Here is a 20,958-nt window from a genome sequence, read left to right as displayed (position 1 = left end):
TGTCTAGATGATATGTAGGTCAAGTCCAAATATGGGTCAATGTAAAGTTATCAAGTTGTCCAAAACCTTCAAATGGGCGTATCTTGTGACAGTTTGGCACTCTTGTTGATAGATTGAGACACTATTGTTTACTGTTACATCATAAAGAAGGAAACAACCTTTGTGCAAACATGTAAGAAGTGACACCTGAAAGTACAAACATGAATACAAACTCATATCCCCTAGTACTTACAAACTAAGTCAAAACCCACACCTTAAAGAACAAACACAATTAAGAACTTACCAAAATACATTTATTGAACAAACTGGTAGTGTCCACATGTGCTACAGATGGTACGTGTTTCAGGCAGTTCCTGCAGCGTGTTGCCCGGCGTGTGGCCACCAACATGGACTCTGGTCAGGACTCAGCCAGCCCCCCTCCGGAGGCAGAGGGGCAGCACCGCCAGGTTCTCTCTCAGCTGAGAACCCTTGGCAAGCACAAACAGGCACCTGTCAACAGGGCTGGATCTGCTATACGAGGTCTCATGGACTTCCTTGTGAGAAGTCTTGTTCATTAATTATAAATACGACTGAAGTATAGAGAATATTTTTATGCTTACTATATATATTGTTTATTGTGACAGTCTAGTAAATGACTATTGTCATGCCTTTTAGGCAGTGCTGGTGTGTTGGCTGGTGGCAGTGTTGCCCGGGCCAGCTTCAATGTGTCTGGTTGTAGTATCAAGGTCTACACCGATGAGAACCAGCCAGCCAGTGTGCTACCCCCCCCAGACAGGCCAATACAGCACAGGGCCCCATGAGAAGGCTGTAAACAAGGAGAATGAGAAGAAGGCAGGACAGTGGCACAAACACAAAGTGAGCACACTTGCAGGGTTCTCAATAACTTTTGAACCAACAGGCCAAAATGTGAAACCAACAGGCCTTTTAGGGGGGTCCGGGGGCATGCTCCCCCAGAAAATTTGAAAATTTAGCACTTGATTTCCTGAATTTTGGGCCATTTTATGGCTATTTTAATGGTCAACCAGGCACTTAAATTTGAGCATTTTTTGTGTGCATTTTATGAATTTTAGCTTTTTTTACTAACAAAAGATAAATGAAAAAAGCTCTTGGTTTGGGAATTGGGCCAATATTCGGCCCTACAGGAATGGGCGGAAAAGGCCTCAGGGTTTTTTCCACTTTTTTGGGAAGATAGCCCATGGCTTTGGAATTGGGAATTTTATCGGCATTTTCATGAAATTGGGAAAATAAATTCATTAGCCTTTTTTTCCACATGAAAAGTCCACTGATTAGGGAAATACTAAATTTGATATATCTCTTTATAATCATTCAAATTAAAAGAACAAAATCATATAATACTTTGTTAGATGTAATTGAATTGATATTGAGATAAAATATGGATAAGACTTCTTTCTAAAAAAAAAAAAAAAAAAAAAATTTTTTTTTTTTTTTTTTTTTTTTGGAATTTGGGTATTTTTTGCCACATTTTGGGAAAAAAGTATACTTTTTGGGATTGGGAACAGGGCCGAATTTCAGCTATAAAATCGGGCCAAAAAAAAACCTTGGCCTGATCGTCCGTCTACCATGCACATTTTGCGTGACACTTCTAGTTTGAAACGTAACTGAATTAAAACAAACTTTGACAACAACAAAAACTTTGCATTAACACAAAAAAGCAAGCAATCAGGAACAAGAACTCACCATGTGATGAAAAGAATGTCAAAATATTTTACTGCTTTTTGACGGATTCCAATTTGCGCCTTTTCATTGTGTTGTAATTCTAATGCGCTGTCGAATGTAGCCATCGACTCTTAGTGCTAACGAGATTAATGACATTTTAGTTTCCGGGAATGAAATGTTGGACTGAACCGGGTGTCTAATGATACGAAGGTCATTATTATGACTCAAAAAATCAAACCAGTAAAAAAAACGCGTTAAGGGAGATCATCAAGCGAAGTCTTTGCTTAATAGCAAGAAAGGTGCAAAATTACCGAAAAGACACGCAAATTTCAAAAAGTCAATTGCCGATTTTCGATCTGAGCGATTTTCAACCGGCCAAAATCTGATTTCAAACGGCCGATTTGGCCGGTGGCCAGCTCTTATTGAGAACCCTGACTTGCTTGCATACAAGATTAACTATGAATACATATCAGTGATGCATCATGCATCCATTATTTTCAATATCATAAAATATGTTCAATATTGTGATCTTTTTGTGTTGCTTTTTGCAACAGAAAAGTCTCAACAAAAGCATTTGCAATTGTTCATCTATAATATTAATATAATTATGTACTTTTGTGTTAAAACACTGGCACACATTTCAGTTGAAGTCAACGAGCATTGTTCCTGTGTCAGAGGTTCTTCCCTTCACAGTGCATGTGGATGATGAGGATAAGAACCTCAGGTGAGCTACCAAATGTGCACTGAACACGCATGATATTCATCCACACAAAAGTTTGCCACCTCATTTCTGGCTTGATTTTTCTCAAACTTTTACTAAAATTTACAGCCATATGACGTAAATGTTAAGATGATCGTTAAAGATGGAATTTCAGCTGCAATCAGTTTTCACAGAAAAATGGCTATTTTTAGAGTATTAAACATATAAACAAGATTTTTAGGCCCCCGGTAGGAGGGCATATAGTGATTGGTCTTTCCGTCCATCTGTCCGCCACACTTTGCGTTTAGGTTTCGAAAAATTCTCATAACTTCTATGTCACTTTAGATGTAACCTTCATATTTGGTATGCATGTGTATATGGACAAGGCCTTTCCATACGCACAAAATGTTGACCCCTGTGACTGTGACGTTGAACTTAGGGTCCGCATTTAGGTTTCGAAATCTGTGTTTAGGTTTTTAAAAATGCTCATAACTTTTATGTCCCTTAAGATATAACCTTCATATTTGGTATGCATGTGTATATGGACAAGGCCTTTCCATACGCACACAAATTTTGACCCCTGTGACCTTGACGTTGAACTTAGGGTCCGCGTTTAGGTTTCAAAATCTGCGTTTAGGTTTTGAAAAATGCTCGTTACTTCTATGTCCCTTGAGATATAACCTTCATAGTTGGTTTGCTTGTGTATATGGACAAGGCCTTTCCATACACACAAAAAATTTGACCCCTGTGACCTTGAACTTAGGGTCCGTGTTTAGGTTTCGAAATCTGCGTTTAGGTTTTGAAAAAAAGCTAATAACTTCTATCAAGTGATTATAGGGGGCATAAGTCATCCTATGGTGACAGCTCTTGTTGTTTTTTTTTTTATGGAAGCAAGAACGATCAGTGACCTGATCAGTGGATTTGACCGTGTCCAAACATTTATTATTGTGGCATCAGTGTCTGTGATTTATCTAATGTGTAAATGTCTTTAATAATCTCATCAGCATGTTATTATACCCCCATTCAAAGAAGAGGGGTATATTAAATGGTAGCTCGTCGGTAGATCAGTTTGTTTGCAATCAATAACTCGTCAATGGATTGATCGATTGGCTTGAAAGTTCACATGTGCATTGGCCTTGGACAGTAGATGACCCCTATTGAAATTGAGGTCACTAGGTGAAAGGTAAAGGTCACTGACACAATTAGTGTGAAAATCATTTCCGAGCAATAACTCGTCAACAAATTGACCCATTGGCTTGATACTTTACATGTACATTGGCCTTGGACAGTAGATGAACCCTATTGAAATTGGGGTCAAAAGGGCAAAGGTCAAGGTCACTGTCACAATTAGTGTGAAAATCATTTCCGATCATTAACTCGTCAATGAATTGACTGATTGGCTTGGTTCTTCACATGTGCATTGGCCTTGGACAGTAGATGACCCCTAAAAAAATTGGCGTCACTAGGTCAAAGGTAAAGGTTACTGTCTCAATAAGCATGAAAATCTTTTCTGATCAATAACTCGTCAAGGGATTGACAAATTGCCTTGATACTTGGCATGTGCATTGGCCTTGGACCGTAGATGACCGCTCTTGAAATTGGGGTCACTAGCTCAAAGGTCAAGGTCACTGTCACAATAAGTATCTAATCGTTTCTGATCAATAACTCATCAGCATATTGACTGATTGGCTTGATACTTCCCATGTGCATCGGCCCTGCACTGTAGATGACCTCTACATAAATTGGGTAACTAGGTCAAAGGTCAAGGCCACTGTATGAATAAGTGTCACAATCGGTTCTGATCAATAGCTTGTCAACCAATTGACAGATTGGCTTGAGACTTCCCATGCCTATTAGCCTTGGAAAGTAGATGACCCCTTCTAAATTGGGGTCACTAGGTCAAGGGTCAAGGTCACTGTCACAATAAGTGTGAAAATCATTTCCAATCAATAACTCATCAACAAATTGACTGATTCACATGTGTATTTGCTTTGGACAGTAGATGGCCCCTGTTGAACTTGGGGTCACTTGTTCAAAGCCCTGTTTGGGGGGCATATGTCTCCAACTGCTTGTCTGGGCCATAACTTTGTCATTTATTGTGAGACTTTAAAATTATTTGGCACATTTTTAGCCAGGTTTTCCGAAGGAAAAAACTGGTTATTAGATTGGCGAATGCGGGCTGGCAGGCGGGCGGGCGGAACAAGCTTGTCCGGGCCATAACTTTGTCGTTCATTGTGAGATTTTAAAATCATTTGGCACATTTGTTAACCATCATTAGACGGTGTGTCGCGCGAAAAAATTACATCAATATCTCCAAGGTCAAGGTCACACTTTGAGTTCAAAGGTAAAAAATAGCCATAAATGAGCTTGTCTTGGCTATAACTATGTCATTCATTATGAGATTTTAAAATCATTTGGCACATTTGTTCACCATCATGGGACGGTGTGTCGCACGAAAGAATCACGTCAATATCTCCAATGTCAAGGTCGCCTCGACTAAAAATAGATTTATTTTAAAACAAACTTACAATGGGGGTTAATTTTTTTTGTTCATTTCAAAAGTTCAGTTTGAGTTGTCTCCCTTTATCAGATTTTTTTTCACAATGAAAACCTGGTTTTGTGGCAATTTTGTCCCTTGTTTCACCATCATTGGACGGTGTGTCATGGGAAAGAATGATGTCAATATCTCCAAGGTCAAGGTCACACTTTGAGTTCAAAGTTAAAAAATGGCCATAAATTAGCTTGTCTGGGCCATAACTATGTCATTCATTGTGAGATTTTAAAATCAATAGGCACATTTGTTCACCATAATTGGATAATGTGTCATGCGAAAGAATTACGTCGATATCTCCAAGGTCAAGGTCACACTTTGAGTTCAAAGGTCAAAAATGGCCATAAATGAGCTTGTCCGGGCCATATCTATATTGTTCATGGTGAGATTTTTAAATCATTTGGCACATTTGTTCACCATCATTGGATGGTGTGTCATGCGAAAGAATAACGGTGATATCTGCAACGTCAAGGTCACACTTTGAGTTCAAAGGTGAAAAAAGGCCATAAATTATCTTGTCCGGGCCATAACTATGTCATTCATTGTGAGATTTTAAAATTACTGGGTCCATTTATTCACAATCATTGGACAGTGTGTCATGCCAAAGAATGACGTCGATATATCTAAGGTCAAGGTCATACATTGAGTTTAAAGGTCAAAAATGGCCATAAATGAGCTTGTCCGGGCCATAACTATATCGTTCATGGTGAGATTTTTAAATCATTTGGCACATTTGTTCACCATCATTGGATGGTGTGTCATGCAAAAGAATAACGGTGATATCTGCAACGTCGAGGTCACACTTTGAGTTCAAAGGTCAAAAAAGGCCATAAATGATCTTGTCCGGGCCATAACTATGTCATTCATTGTGAGATTTTAAAATTACTGGGTCCATTTATTCACAATCATTGGACAGTGTGTCATGCCAAAGAATGACGTCGATATATCTAAGGTCAAGGTAATACATTGAGTTCAAAGGTCAAAAACAGCCATAAATAATCTTGTCCGGGCCATAACTATGTCATTCATTGTGAAATTTTAAAATGACTCTGTACATTAATTTTGTTCACAGTCATTGGACCGCGTGTCATGCGAAAGAATTCAAGAGTTCAAAGGTCAAAAAAGGCCATAAATGATAATGGCACAATAATTCTTAAAAATAGCCAAAAATCTAAGCTTCTCTTGTTTTGTGAAGACAGCACGCAATATATTCTGTGTCAATGCAGCATGTGAGGGTATACATCACCTTTGAGACAAAGCTCTTGTTTGGTCAGTCCATCAGCAAAAACTTATATAACTCAACAAGTATATGTCATCACAAAACTGTTAATTATGATGACATAATTATGCCATATCTTTAATTTGTGAAAATTTCTAATGGCAGGTGACTTTTACTTAAAATAGAATGCTCATTATTCTGCAATTACTCAAATAAACATAGCATTTTTTATCATGTAAGTTGATAAACAAGTGAATTATTAAGTTTGATATACAAGTGACTATGAAGTGTAGATGTGCACATCACTTTTTAGCTCGACTTTTATATATGAAATATATATAGTGGAGCTATCCTACTCACCCCGGCGTTGGCGTTTCCGTGAGCGTGCAAATGTTAAAGTTTGCGTACTACCCCAAATATTTTCAATGTCCCTTGACATATTGCTTTCATATTTTGCATACTTGTTTACCATCATGACCCCAACCTATAAACAAGAGCAGACAACTGTATCAAGCATTTTGACAGAATAATTGCCCCTTTTATACTTTTAATATGTATATTATTGATAAATCTATGTTAAAGTTTGCGAACTACCCCAAATATTTCCTATGTCCCTTGACATATTGCTTTCATATTTTGCATGCTTGTTAACCAACATGACCCCAACCTATAAACAAGAGCAGACGACTGTATCAAGCATTTTGACAGAATTATTGCCCCTTTTATACTTAGAATATGCATATTTTTGATAAATCTATGTTAAACTTTGCGTACTACCCCAAATATTTCCTATGTCCCTTGTCATATTGCTTTCATATTTTGCATGCTTGTTTACCAACATGACCCCAACCTATAAACAAGAGCAGACAACTGTATCAAGTATTTTGACAGAATTATGGCCCCTTTTATACTTAGAATATGCATATTATTGATAAATCTATGTTAAAGTTTGTGTACTACCCCAAATATTTCCTGTGTCCCTTGACATATTGCTTTCATATTTTGCATACTTGTTTACCATCATGACCCCAACCTATAAACAAGAGCAGACACCTGTATCAAGCATTTTGACAGAATTATTGCCCCTGTTATACTTAGAATATGCATATTATTGATAAATCTATGTTAAAGTTTGCGTACTACCCCAAATATTTCCTATGTTCCTTGACATGTTGCTTTCATATTTTGCATGCTTGTTTACCAACATGACTCCAACCTATAAACAAGAGCAGACAACTGTATCTATCATTTTGACAGAATTATGGCCCCTTTTATACTTAGAATATGCATATTATTGATAAATCTATGTTAAACTTTGACAAAACAACACTTACCTAACATACCACAATGCACTCCACCCAAACCATCCCCCTCGCCCCCCCCCCCCCCCGACCTCCCCCCCGACCTCCCCCCCCCCCCACAAAAAAAAAATAAAATATTTTTATGTCCCCCACCCACTATAGTGGGGGACATATTGTATTTGCCCTGTCTGTCTGTCTGTTGGTATGTTGGTCTGTTTGCTCCAACTACTGTAAAATCATTAAAGTTCGTGTGGTACTAATTTTCGTGGATTTCGTGGTTCTGCCGAACCACGAATTCAAGTACCAACGATTTTTGATACATTTTAATCCGAAATCGGTCTTTTTTTAATGTCATTTCCGCCATTTTCTTTTGTTGTCGGTTGTCCGAGATATTTGTTTTTTGTAAAAGTAACTTCACTTCAGTAGGTCACATTACACTTTATCTCGACTAATTAAAATATTTCCAAATTGTAAATGTTGTTGTTATTTTCCACTAATTTGACGTAAATTATTTATGTTTGAACTAAGATGTTTATGATTACTTAGTATGATAAGAACTACGATGTTAATGATTAATCAGTATGAATAACAAGTACCGGTAGTGTGTTTATATAACATATCAATTTGTTCGCCATCCAGTGCATTAATAAAACACTAAAGTCGTGTGAGTTTTTCTTTTTTATTCATCAACGTAAATATACGTTTAATTCATCATGGTTAATAAATATAATGCATAGCATTAAACAAAAATAACAAGTCATATTGGTACTTACAGTTAAATATATGATTTCATTGCACATACTAATGCATTTACACGCATGAAATTTATCCCAGAATAGTACTTCTCAAGCACCATTATACTCACAAACACGTGCAGATTAATAGTACTAGTATTTAAGCACTAATGGTCAGTCCAGCTTTTCGGAAACCCGCCTGTATCAAGTCCCGACGCTCGGACATCTTGTCATGGGTGAAGATGAGCCACTCAGCGTGAATGGGCTTCAATGTGGATGTCCTCAGGTCCACGTTTGCACAAGAAGATGGATCGCCGTCCTTCTTTCCCTGGTTTCGTCACAGTAAGAAGCGTAATCCCCACGCTTCCATTTACGTCCAATGACCATTTCTTCTACTGCATTGTTAGCTGCCTGTGTTAATAAAGCTTCAGTCGTAGACAGAGCTTTTGCAGGGTCGGGCAATCCTGCCATAGTAGGAGAACGTGTCTGTACTTTTCCCGTTTTCAACCATTTTGAAAGAGACATTGTTTGAACGCTAGTTAATGCGATATGTTGTTTTATTGATAAGTGTTTGGTTAATAATGCTTTTATAATCAAGCACGGTATATAAACTGTACATCAACGACTATCCTCTTTTACGGGACGTCGTCCAATTAGTGCCAATTAAACTTAGAAGAGACATTACGGTTTTCACACGTGTATTTTTGGGACCTTATTACTCAATTGTTACGACTAGGGGACCTATTGCGCTGTGATTTACAAATACTGTTAAAACAACATTGATGGCAATTAGCGAGTGGGGACCCACAAGTGCGCCGCTTTATCGATCTTATCGACAATTATCGGAAACACTTTCACGCTTCAATGCACATTAACCTCGAGTCTTGCTGTCAACACAGATAAGCAGATTACCGGATATGCTTCGTTATTACTCTGGTTGTTTTATTAAAACTTTAATAATTATGACGGTAAGTTGTTTTTTTATTTGAAATCCACGAAATTACGTGTCAACGAATTAGTTGAATTTTATTTGAAATCCACGAAATTACGTGTCAACGAATTAGTTGTTTTTATTAAACCACGAAATTTCATACCGACGAATTTCTATACGTTTACAGTATAACATTTGCAATAACTTTTTCAATATTCAAGATAGCAACTTGATATTTGGTATGCATGTGTATCTCATGGAGCTGCACATTTTGAGTGGTGAAAGGTCAAGGTCATTCTTCAAGGTCAGAGGTCAAATATATGTGGCCAAAATCGCTCATTTTATGAATACTTTTGCAATATTGAAGATAGCAACTTGATATTTGGCATGCATGTGTATCTCATGGAGCCGCACATTTTGAGTGGTGAAAGGTCAAGTTCAAGGTCATCCTTCAAGGTCGAAGGTCAAAAAAAAAATCAAAGCGGCACAGAAGGGGACATAGTGTTTCTGACAAACACATTTCTTGTTTTTTTTTCTTATTTTTGAAAGATCATCTATTAAATGATCACATACCCACATTATACCCCCCCCCCCCCTCCATGATGGCTAACGTTATACTGCAAGCACTCGAATAGTCGAGCGTGCTGTCCTCTGACAGCTCTTATGTTCCCCAGTCTATACTCGGGGACATTATTTTTGCCCTGTCTGTTGGTTTGTTTATTGGTTTGTTTGTTGGTTTGTTTGCGTCAAGCAACTTGATAATTGGCATGCATGTGTATCTCATGGAGCTGCACATTTTGAGTGGTGAAAGGTCAAGGTCATCCTTCAAGGTCAAAAGTCAAATATATGGGTCAAAATCACTCAAACTTTTACATTGGCCATAACTTTTGCAAGGTCAGAGGTCAAACATATGGGGGGGACATAGTGTTTCACAAACACATATTGTTTCATCTCCATTACATGTGTTCAGATAAAAGGCAATAGGAACATAATGCAGAAAGAGCTTATACAGAATATTTTTATGCCCCCCTTCGAAGAAGAGGGGGTATATTGTTTTGCTCATGTCGGTCCGTCGGTATGTCCGTCAACCAGATGGTTTCCGGATGATAACTCAAGAACGCTTAGGCCTAGGATCATGAAACTTCATAGGTACATTGATCATGACTCGCAGATGACCCCTATTGATTTTCATCACTAGGTCAAAGGTCAAGGTTACAGTGACCCGAACTAGTAAAATGGTTTCTGGATGATAACTCAAGAACGCTTATGCCTAGGATCATGAAACTTTACAGGTACATTGATCATGACTCGAAGATGACCCCTATTGATTTTCAGGTTTCTAGGTCAAAGGTCAAGGTCACGGTGATTGAAATAGTAAAATGGTTTCCGGATGATAACTGAAGAACGCTTATGCCTAGGATCATGAAACTTCATAGGCGTATTGATCCTAACTCGCAGATGACCCCTATTGATTTTCAGGTCACTGGGTCAAAGGTCAAGGTCACGGTGACCCGAAATAGTAAAATGGTTTTCGGATGATAACCCAAGAACCCTTATGCCTAGGATTATGAAACTTCATAGGTACATTGATCATGACTCGCAGATGACCCTTAAAGATTTTCAGGTCACTAGGTCAAAGGTCAAGGTCACGGTGACTCAACTTAGAAAAATGGTTTCCGGATGATAACTCAAGAACGCTTATGCCTAGGATCATGAAACTTCATAGGTACATTGATCATGACTCGCAGATGACCCATATTGACTTTCAGGTCACTAGGTCAAAGGTCAAGGTCACAGTGACTTTACACAGTAAAATGGTTTCCGGATGACAACACAAGAAAGCTTACGCTTAGGATCATGAAACTACATAGGTACATTGATCATGACTCGCAGATGACCCCTATTGATTTTCAGGTCACTAGGTTTAAGGTCAAGGTCACAGTGCCAAAAAACGTATTCACACAATGGCTGTCTCTACAACTGACCGCCCATATGGAGGGCATGCATGTTTTACAAACAGCCCTTGTTTATGAAAAATAGCACTTAGGCCTCTTTATTTCCTCTATATACATAGTAAATGTTGTACTGTTCTAAGAATTTGTTTGTTTGAGTTTAACTTGGTAAGTTTTATTGTACTATTAAGGTTTATATTGATATCTATATCCCTCATTTTTAGAACTCCAGCAAAGGTACCTGATATTGGAAAACAGGTGTTAAGGTAGGTCATTTTTTATACTTCTGTAAACTAACCATTTTTAGGTGTTGAGAATACAGTATATTAAATTATTCCTATTATCAAAACGGTTATTGGAGAAAGGACTATTCTTCAAATTATGTTGGCTTTCTCTATTTCCGCATAAATACAGTCAATTATGATGAGAGAAGATGAAAATGTATGGAACATATTTTGTTTCAACAGATGTTTGGTTTTGTTATAATGTAGTTCGAGGAAAGAAGAGAAGTCAAGCACCAGCGACTATCTACAGACGATGTCTGGGGCCACCAGTGTGGAGGAGCGTCATGAGAGGCCCATGTACTGCAAGAGCAAGGTGTACTGTGGCCTGGAGGAGTTCAGTTTTGAGGAGTTACGGGCCATGATGTGGACACGCAAGCAGCACCAGGCACAGGAGAGGGCTCTCACAGGTTGTACACACAGCAGCTGTCTCCAACCTGATTGCCTTATATTCAGCTTCAATGTTTATCAACAACAAAATAATAAAAAAGGCTTAACTTTTTTGATGACAAACTTTAATATGTCAATTATCATAAGAGATTGTTTTTATGCCCCCAATGGAGGGCATATAGTGATCGGACTGTCTGTCCGTCTGTCTGTCTTGTCGTCACACTTTTGCGTTTAGGTTTCGAAAAAGGCTCATAACTTCTATGTCGCTTCAGATGTAACCTTCATATTTGGTATGCATGTGTATATGGACAAGGCCTTTCCATACGCACTAAAATTTTGACCCCTTTGACCTTTAACTAAGGGTCCGCGTTTAGGTTTCAAAAAAGGGTTTTTTGGGGGCGTATGTTCTCCAATGGAGACAGCTCTTGTTTTTCGTTAGGTTGGCGTTAAACCACCTTACTCAAAGGATTGCCTCTACTTAAGAGATGACTTCTAAGATAAATGATTGCCTCTACTAAGTTTTTTTCTTAAGACAAATGATTGCCTCTGCTAGAGAGTTTCTTCTTGACAAATGATTGCCTCTGCTAGAGAGTTTCTTCTTGATAAATGATTGCCTCTACTAAGTTTTCTTCTAAGACAAATGATTGCCTCTGCTAGAGCGTTTCTTCTTGACAAAAGATTGCCTCTACTTAAGACTTTCTTCTAGACAAATTATTGATTTGCCTCTACTAAAGTTTTCTTCTAAGAAAAATGATTGCCTCTACTAAAGAGTTTCTTCTAGACAAATAATTGTCTCTACTAAAGAGTTTCTTCTAGACAAATTATTGCCTCTACTAAAGAGTTTCTTCTAGACAAAAGAGTTTCTTCTAGACAAATTATTGATTTGCCTCTACTCATGGGTGTCCGCACACAGGGGCAAATGGGGTCAGCTGACCCCCCCCTGGAAAATCGGTGCGAGGAAAAATTATAATATGGAAAAATCTCGACGTGTAAAATTATGATTCCTGATTTGAACAATTTGGATCAGAATGACCCCTGGTTAGTTTCTTACGAAAATCAATTCCCATTTACATGTAAACAAATCATGGATGTGGTTATTGCACAATTTATTTACTCTCAAAACTTTCAAAAATGATAAATTCGTGCACAGTCAAGGGTAGAATTCTATAGATTAACATTTTTCAGTCCCTGAATAGGAAGTGAAGGCGACGTGGGTCTCTGCCAAATTTCTCAATGTTTTTTTGTATGAATACGTTCTTGTTGGTGTTGATCCGATCCCTGTGAACGCTCATCATGCATAATCCTGACAGCCTGTCATCGGACATTGTGGATCTTAGCCATGTCTTGACTCGTCTCAGCGTGCTAAATGAACCTTCCACCGTACAAGTGGTGGCGGGAAGGGTAAGTAATATAATCATAGCCTCAAGCACGGCTGGAAACAAATCCGTTTTTGTGACCAAGTCTACGAAATCTGACTCATTCTGTTCGACGGTTTCCTTCTTGCTAATGTCGTACCATTGCATTGCTTCTTGTCCAAAATTATCGATTTGATAAAATTCGTTGATGGTTCGGACTGTATATTTATAGTCTGATCGATCAATTTTTTTAATTTGGTTCGGATGGAGTTGAAATAACATAAATGCAGGCATATTCGTTTCTGGAAATCGACTTCCTAGAGACTGGATCAGTGAGTCCATGTACGGAATATAAATTGTGCATCGAAAGTAATCTTCACGGGTTCCACCAACATTTGCTCGGTGTACTTGACGGCCACATTGCCGTGGTATCGTCATTGTAATACCAATATCTTCGGCTGTTTTTAATGCCGGACCGAATATATCCTCCGCGAAAATCAAGTCCGCATTTTGCCGATGATCGGTGAACATCGATGTCAGATTATCAACGTGTTTTTTGACACCGATCATGTCTAATTGAACAGCCTGAAGTGCTTGCGTGATGGGCTCTAAAATGAATGAATATTTTGCTATTATGTGGAGCGATATCACAAATGTCGCTGTTCCACTAACTGTCCATAGCTGATGTGCAGTTTGTCGTCCTTTGGTATTCGTTTCGTTATGCGCTAAAAATTCTAACTGACAGCGTATTTCGATGAAATGGTCAGCAAAGATTCGTATACTTTTATACTTTGCAGTCCACCTTGTTTCCCATAACAATGGTGTGTTCGGAACAAGCCGTCTTCTCTTAGGGCTGTCTCTGAAATACTGAATGATTTCTTTCACGGTTCCTATGGTTTAACATACGTCAGAAACTGCATTGAGATCATTTACAACAAGATTAATACGGTGAGCCGAACAATGTACAAACACGGCGAGGGGATAATCAGCTTTAATACGGGCTTGTACTCCATTTTCTTTTCCAGCCATAGTCGAGCATCCATTGTATCCTTTGCCGCGTAGCTTGTTCAAGTTCAGACCGTACTTCTTGCACTGTGTTAAGATTGTCCCTGCAATAGTTTCTGCGTCCATTTCATCAAGTGCTGTATATCCAAGGAACTCTTCTCTTATGGCGAGTTTCTCTTCATCAAAAAATCTCAGTCCAAAAGAAAGTTGCTCCGTTCCCGAGATATCAGCAGTCTCATCCGCTGGCGCTAAGATTGAATCCAGTTGAATTGTTAGCTGCAGTAACAATATTATCCCTCACAGTCTCTTCACATAGACTAATCAGTTCATTTTGGATTTGAACCGAGGTATACTTGGTATTGTCACTTACATGTTCTATATGGCTCTTCAATACATCGTCACCAGATTCAATTCGGAACGATAACAAATCATTCAAATTGCCGGATTTGGAATCTTTACCCCTTAGTGCAATGTCATGGGTACCACAGAAGATAATGCTTGATAAAATTGGAATTAATTTTGCACGGTTCCTTGAAACATTTTCATTGAAGGCACTGTCCAATAAACTGTCGACACAACTTTCTGGATGTTTCGTGTTGGCAAGGAACTTGTTAGCATCCTCTTGAGATTGATGGTGCCAGGCACTACTCATGTGGTTTTTCGCAGCGTTATGGAAGTCGTTATACTTTCGACAAGGGGCACTGATGAAGGCGCCAGTTATGCCACGGTGAACAGGTTGTGGAAATAACACACATAGTTTACATACCGGTCCTTTCAGAATAGGCGAATACGCTATTGCGTCAACCAAGGATGGCGAAAACATCTATTTCCTTTGGAGTCTTCTAGAAAGTCGTAGTCAATAGGAGGTATGTATGCGTTTGTTAAAAGCTTATGGCGGGTATCACTAGAGATGACTGGATCGTTAGTGATGTGCTTCCCAATATCCATATCATGGCAGACTTGAACACTTTGAGCGGTTGGCGGTTGAGGATCGGGGGTAGCGCTAGTTAACGGTTCAGGATCGGGAGCAGAGCTGATTGACTGTTCGGAAGCTAGGTGTTGATTATCTGGCGAGGGCTATTTTGGCACAGATACGTTAACACTGCAGTCACGCTGTTTGCTACGAGGTGCTCCTTCGTATTCAGAGGAAGGATCAGGTTTACGCTTGGTGAAGTAATGGCTGATGTCCATGAAGTAATGGCTGATGTCCAATATAAAACGTCGGATATATCTGATTCTGAAAATAGAGATATTCATGATGGATTAACATGAGGCTCACAAAGCGAAGGCGAGCTGTAAAATCTATTGTATGATCAACATCATGATACAAACAATTGTAGAGATACGATATCATTATCTCCTCATGAAGCAATGAAATCATTTTCATTAATATATGTATACACTAATCAACCCGCAATGACAATCAGACCGTAGTACTAGAGGTATTAGAGTGAGTTCTAAATTGATAAGGATAAAAACATATTTTCAAAACATGCGCAGCCATGGATGTGTCAATGCAATCCCATCTATATATAGATGCCGCATTTTTTTATTATTACATAGTGTTTGAATATAAACTTATGTATTGTAAGCGATTAATAAACAAACTTTATATTCAATACAAATGCTCAATATTTACTTCTAATCACCAAATAAGAAGGCTGAGGGGAAGCCTATGATATTATGAAAACGAAAATAATTTATGATACTTTCATTATATGTACATCATGGGCGGCTATAACACCTCATAAACAAATGAAGTGTAGAAAGTGTTCACCTACTTCTGTGAAGATTTATTCAGGCTCTTCTGCAACACCAGCAAATCGATGACTGGAAACTGATTTTACAAGCTCCATCAATGGCCATCATTTGCCCATCATGCAACATTGGTTAAACTTATAACACAACACTCAACACTAAGATAATATTATTGTTCTGTTTTGTACTTTTTTGTAATAGTATTTTATTTTTACCACAAGTTTCAAAATATATATTCCAAATAAAACGGTTTGTTCTTTAACACATAATGTTAGGCCATATTCTTAGCCAAAATTCAACTATTGTTTGCTATTGCCTGGTCTTATTGCAACTTTTCCGAAAACTCCCTAAACAATGAGAATTTCTAAAGTATCAGGTTTCTGTATTATTTCAAAGAGATAGCATTGACATTACCATGAAGACAGAGTTTGGAAATGTGAACATCGAAACCATTTCACCTAATTAATAAAGACAATTAACCCAAGTTTATCAACACCACCGTGGTGTCTGGTAAATTACGGGTGAAATGCTCGCATTTCGAGATATTTAGTCAATTTATCAATTCTAAATCCTGACTCGTAACCTTCCAGATATATACTTCATGATGTATCATTATCTTGCCTTATTCTCGAAAAAATTTCACCTCCGGCCGCAAAGGGGGAACATCCCCCCCTTGACCGCCCATGCCTCTAATAATGTTTTCTTCTAACACAAATGATTGCCTCTGCTGCAGAGTTTCTTCTAGATAAATTATTGCCTCTACTAAAGTTTTCTTCTAGACAAATGATTGCCTCTGCTACATAGTTATACCCCCACAAACAAAGTTTAGGGGGGTATATAGGAGTGAACTTTTCTGTCAGTCGGTCCGTATTAGGTGTCCGCTCTCTAATTTAAAAAGTTTTCATCCGATCTTCACCAAACTTGGTCAGAAGTTGTATCTAGATGATGTCTAGGCAAAGTTCGAACATGGGCCTTGCCGGGTCAAAACCTAGGTCACGGGGTCACTTAGTGCGTTTTAAACATTCAGCATGTTGTCCGCTCTCTAATTCAAGTAGTTTTCATCCCATCTTCACCAAACTTGGTCAGAAGTTGTATCTAGATGATGTCTAGGCCAAGTTTGAACATGGACCTTGCCGGGTCAAAATCTCGGTCACGGGGTCACTTAGTGCGTTTTAAACATTCAGCATGTTGTCTGCTCTCTAATTCAAGTAGTTTTCATCCGATCTTCACCAAACTTGGTCAGAAGTTGTATCTAGATGTGTCTAGGCCAAGTTCGAACATGGGTCATGGCAGGTCAAAAACTAGGTCACGGGGTCACTTAGTGTGTTTTAAACATTGAGCATGCTGTTCGCTCTCTAATTCAAGTAGTTTTCATCCAATCTTCACCAAACTTGGTCAGAAGTTGTATCTAGATAATGTCTAGGTCAAGTTCAAATATGGGTCGAAAACTAGGTCACTGGGTCACTTAGTACGTTTTACACATTCAGCATGGTGTCTGCTCTCTAATTCAAGCAATTTTCATCCGATTTTCACCACACTTGGTCAGAAGTTGTATCTAGATGATGTGTAGGTCAAGTTCAAACATGGGTCATGCAGGGTCAAAAACTAGGTCACAGGGTCACTTAGTGCATTTTAAACATTGAGCATTGTGTCCGCTGTTTTTTGTGAAGACAACATGCAAGATATTCTGTGTCAATGCGGCATGTGGGGGTATTCATCACGTCTGTGACAAAGCTCTAGTTTCTTCTAGACAAATTATCACCTCTACTAAAGTTTTCTTCTAAGACAAATGATTGCCTCTACTCTAGAGATTACTCTTGAATCAAAGGGTTTTCACTTCTCTAGAGATGACTGCTGTGTCAAATATCTACCACTCCCCTAAAGATGAATTAAGGAGATCACTCTTTATACTGATTCCCTTACTGTGTGCTGCTATTGTGTGTTGTAGAGATGCGTGAGAGGCTGGAGAGGGAGCGGTTGCAGCTCCTGGAGGAGGCAGAGCGTATCCGTGCCCAGCGCCTCACACTGCAGCAGGAGGAGCAGGCCATGTTTGATGAGGCCAAGAGGAAGAGAGCAGAGATCAAACAGCAGTTACTCAGGGAACGGTAACAAACAGTAGAATGCACCATACAATGAACAGCAGCTACTCAGGGAACGGTAACAAACAGTAGAATGCACCATACAATGAACAGCAGCTTCTCAGGGAACGGTAACAAACAGTAGAATGCACCATACAGTGAACAGCAGCTACTCAGGGAACGGTAACAAACAGTAGAATGCACCATACAATGAACAGCAGCTACTCAGGGAATGGTAACAAACAGTAGAATGCACCATACAATGAACAGCAGCTTCTCAGGGAACGGTAGCAAACAGTAGAATGCACCATACAATGAACAGCAGCTACTCAGGGAACGGTAACAAACAGTAGAATGCACAAACAATGAACAGCAGCTACTCAGAGAACGGTAACAGACAGTAGAATGCACCATACAATTAACAGCAGCTACTCAGGGAACGGTAACAGACAGTAGAATGCACCATACAATTAACAGCAGCTACTCAGGGAACGGTAACAAACAGTAGAATGCACCATACAATAAACAGCAGCTACTCAGGGAACGGTAACAAACAGTAAAATGCACCATACAATGAACAGCAGCTGCTCAGGGAACGGTAACAAACAGTAGAATGCACCATACAATTAACAGCAGCTACTCAGGGAATGGTAACAAACAGTAGAATGCACCATACAATGAGCCATACCATTTTATGAGAGTATGACCTGCGTACATGTTTAATGTGTTTTTCATATCCATAAACTGGTCCACGTGCAGTTACTTCCCTTAGTGGATTCAATGAAGTCATTATGAACTTTTTTAATAACTCCAGCCTTCCAAAACTTTCCAAGCATAAATGGGGAACTGAATATGCACCAGTTTCCTCATGCATGCAGGGATAAAGGCAATGAATATTTCAATCCACTTTTCAAATTATACTATCTGCACTCTCTTGACAACAGCTTTATTTTATTGGCAACGTCAATGAAGTTAAGGTTATTTACTCAACACTTGCAAAAGATTATGCTGTAAATGTAAGTGTTTACCGTCAATGCTGTATGCTTGAAATACTTCAGTGACAATATGTTGGCAGTATTATTTTTTAGAAAATTTAGTTGGAATGAAATAACATAGACATGTAGGCAGTACGAACGAAACATCTATGAAAACAATGACTTATTCTGAAGATATATTTATCTGTCACGACACATTAATTCCAAACTAATTCCTCATTTCTTAATTTGCGCGGCTGCATTTCAAATTTGCACTAATCCACTGTTTAAACACATTTAAAATCCAAAACTGCTTATCCGAAGGTAAAGCCTCGTCATTCCTGATGATGACCGAATGAGGCATATGTAAAACACAAGCTTGAACGGTATGAAATCATATGAGATAATCGAATTATTTTGTCGATGTCGAATGAACAAGACATTGTTTTTAATGTTATTTTAATTTATTTTGGTACACGTGATTTGTTTATGCATAAATAGCGAAAATACACATTTTCTCGGACATGATCATCTGTAGGCGCTCAAAAAATCCGTTTCTGCCCTCGTGCTACTCACTCGGGCAGGAACGGATTTTTTGAGCGCCTGCAGATGGTCATGCCCTCGAAAACGTGAATTATCCCTATATTGAATACCTTATGTGAGAGTGTAGTTATTATTTATTGCCAGGTAAAGTGATCAATGAGATGTTTACGTGTGTGTTTTGTTTTAGTGAGCAGGAGGAGAAGCGCCACCATCAGGCTGTCTCTGACACCATCCAGAGCCGTGTACAGGAGCAGCAGGCTGTCTCTGACACAATCCGGAGCCGTGTACAGGAGCAGCAGGCTCGCACCCAGAGCTTCTCATCAGCAGCTAAATCTAGGTAAGTACCACATCCAGCAGGGGCCTTCCCTCACCTGGCTTGCAATTATTTAAGTTGAACCAATAATTGGCCAATATCCATCTTAAACCATGCTATAGTACAGGGCTCCCCCTGGCATAACATTTCCTTTGGCCAAATTTATGGTTGAACACAGAAATTCTTAACAATTTATCAGTATTACGGGTTATATGAAGAAAAAGTTATAACCAAATGGATTTTTTTAGTCAAATTTCCTAATTTGTAGCCATTTGCTAATTTGAAAAATGGAAGAGCAGGACCTGATTGTAGTTGTATAAACTAATGTTTTTTAGTTCGTGAAAGTAAAAATCGGGTCAAACATGGCTGAGAAGTGAGAGGGAGTTTTTGAACATTAACATATGCATTATTGCTGTTTTACTCCATTTAAAGAAAAGGCTACTTTGGAAATATTTTCATTTTCATAAACCATTAAATAAAGCTTTCAATTAGCTGTAAGTTCGAATTTTTCTTGTATCTGTAATATCTATCTTTTTAACAATTTATGTTCAGTATCAATATGACTTATCTTCTGTTTATGCCCCCATATAGTGATCCGTCTGTCTGTTTGTCACACTTTTTTGAAAAATGCTCATAAGATCTATGTCACTTCACATGTAACCTTCATATTTGGTATGCATGTGTATATAGACAAGGCCTTTCAATACGCACACAAATGTTTACCCCTTTGACCTTGACCTTGAATTTAGGGTTTTGCGTTTAGGTTTTGAAATCCGTGTTTAGGTTTTGAAAAATGCTCATAACTTCTATGTCGCTTCAGATGTAACCTAGATTTTTGGTATGCATGTGTATATGGACAAGGCCTTTCCATACGCACACAAATTTTAATCCCCTTGACCTTGAACGTAGGGTTTGTGTTTAGGTTTCGAAATCTGCGTTTAGGTTTCGAAAAATGCTCATAACTTCTATGTTGCTTCAGATGTAACCTTCATATTTGGTATGCATTTGTATATGGACAAGGCCTTTCCAAACGCACACACATTTTGACCCCTTTGACCTTGACCTTGAACTTAGGGTTCGCGTTTAGGTTTTGAAATCTGCGTATAGGTTTCGAAAAATGCTCATAACTTCTATGTCGCTGCTGATGTAACCTTCATATTTGGCATGCATGTGTATATGGACAAGGCCTTTCCATA

The 20,958-nt window shown here is 38.6% G+C and overlaps 1 protein-coding gene across 1 annotated transcript in view; it reads left to right on the top strand.

Moving 5' to 3' along the window:
- LOC127869968 (uncharacterized) overlaps nt 1-20,958 on the top strand; it is a 93,347-nt gene that overhangs the window by 25,526 nt on the left and 46,863 nt on the right. Inside the window, exons 5-12 of the mRNA XM_052412627.1 lie at nt 347-519; nt 655-797; nt 829-855; nt 2,322-2,401; nt 11,290-11,331; nt 11,557-11,756; nt 17,803-17,959; nt 19,637-19,786. Of these exons, the coding sequence (XP_052268587.1) occupies nt 347-519; nt 655-797; nt 829-855; nt 2,322-2,401; nt 11,290-11,331; nt 11,557-11,756; nt 17,803-17,959; nt 19,637-19,786 (972 nt within the window). The remainder of the gene's footprint in view (nt 1-346; nt 520-654; nt 798-828; nt 856-2,321; nt 2,402-11,289; nt 11,332-11,556; nt 11,757-17,802; nt 17,960-19,636; nt 19,787-20,958) is intronic.

The sequence above is a fragment of the Dreissena polymorpha genome, chromosome 2, assembly GCF_020536995.1.
Source record: "Dreissena polymorpha isolate Duluth1 chromosome 2, UMN_Dpol_1.0, whole genome shotgun sequence".
Taxonomy (NCBI): domain Eukaryota; kingdom Metazoa; phylum Mollusca; class Bivalvia; order Myida; family Dreissenidae; genus Dreissena; species Dreissena polymorpha.
This window is presented reverse-complemented; position numbering and strand designations above follow the sequence as displayed.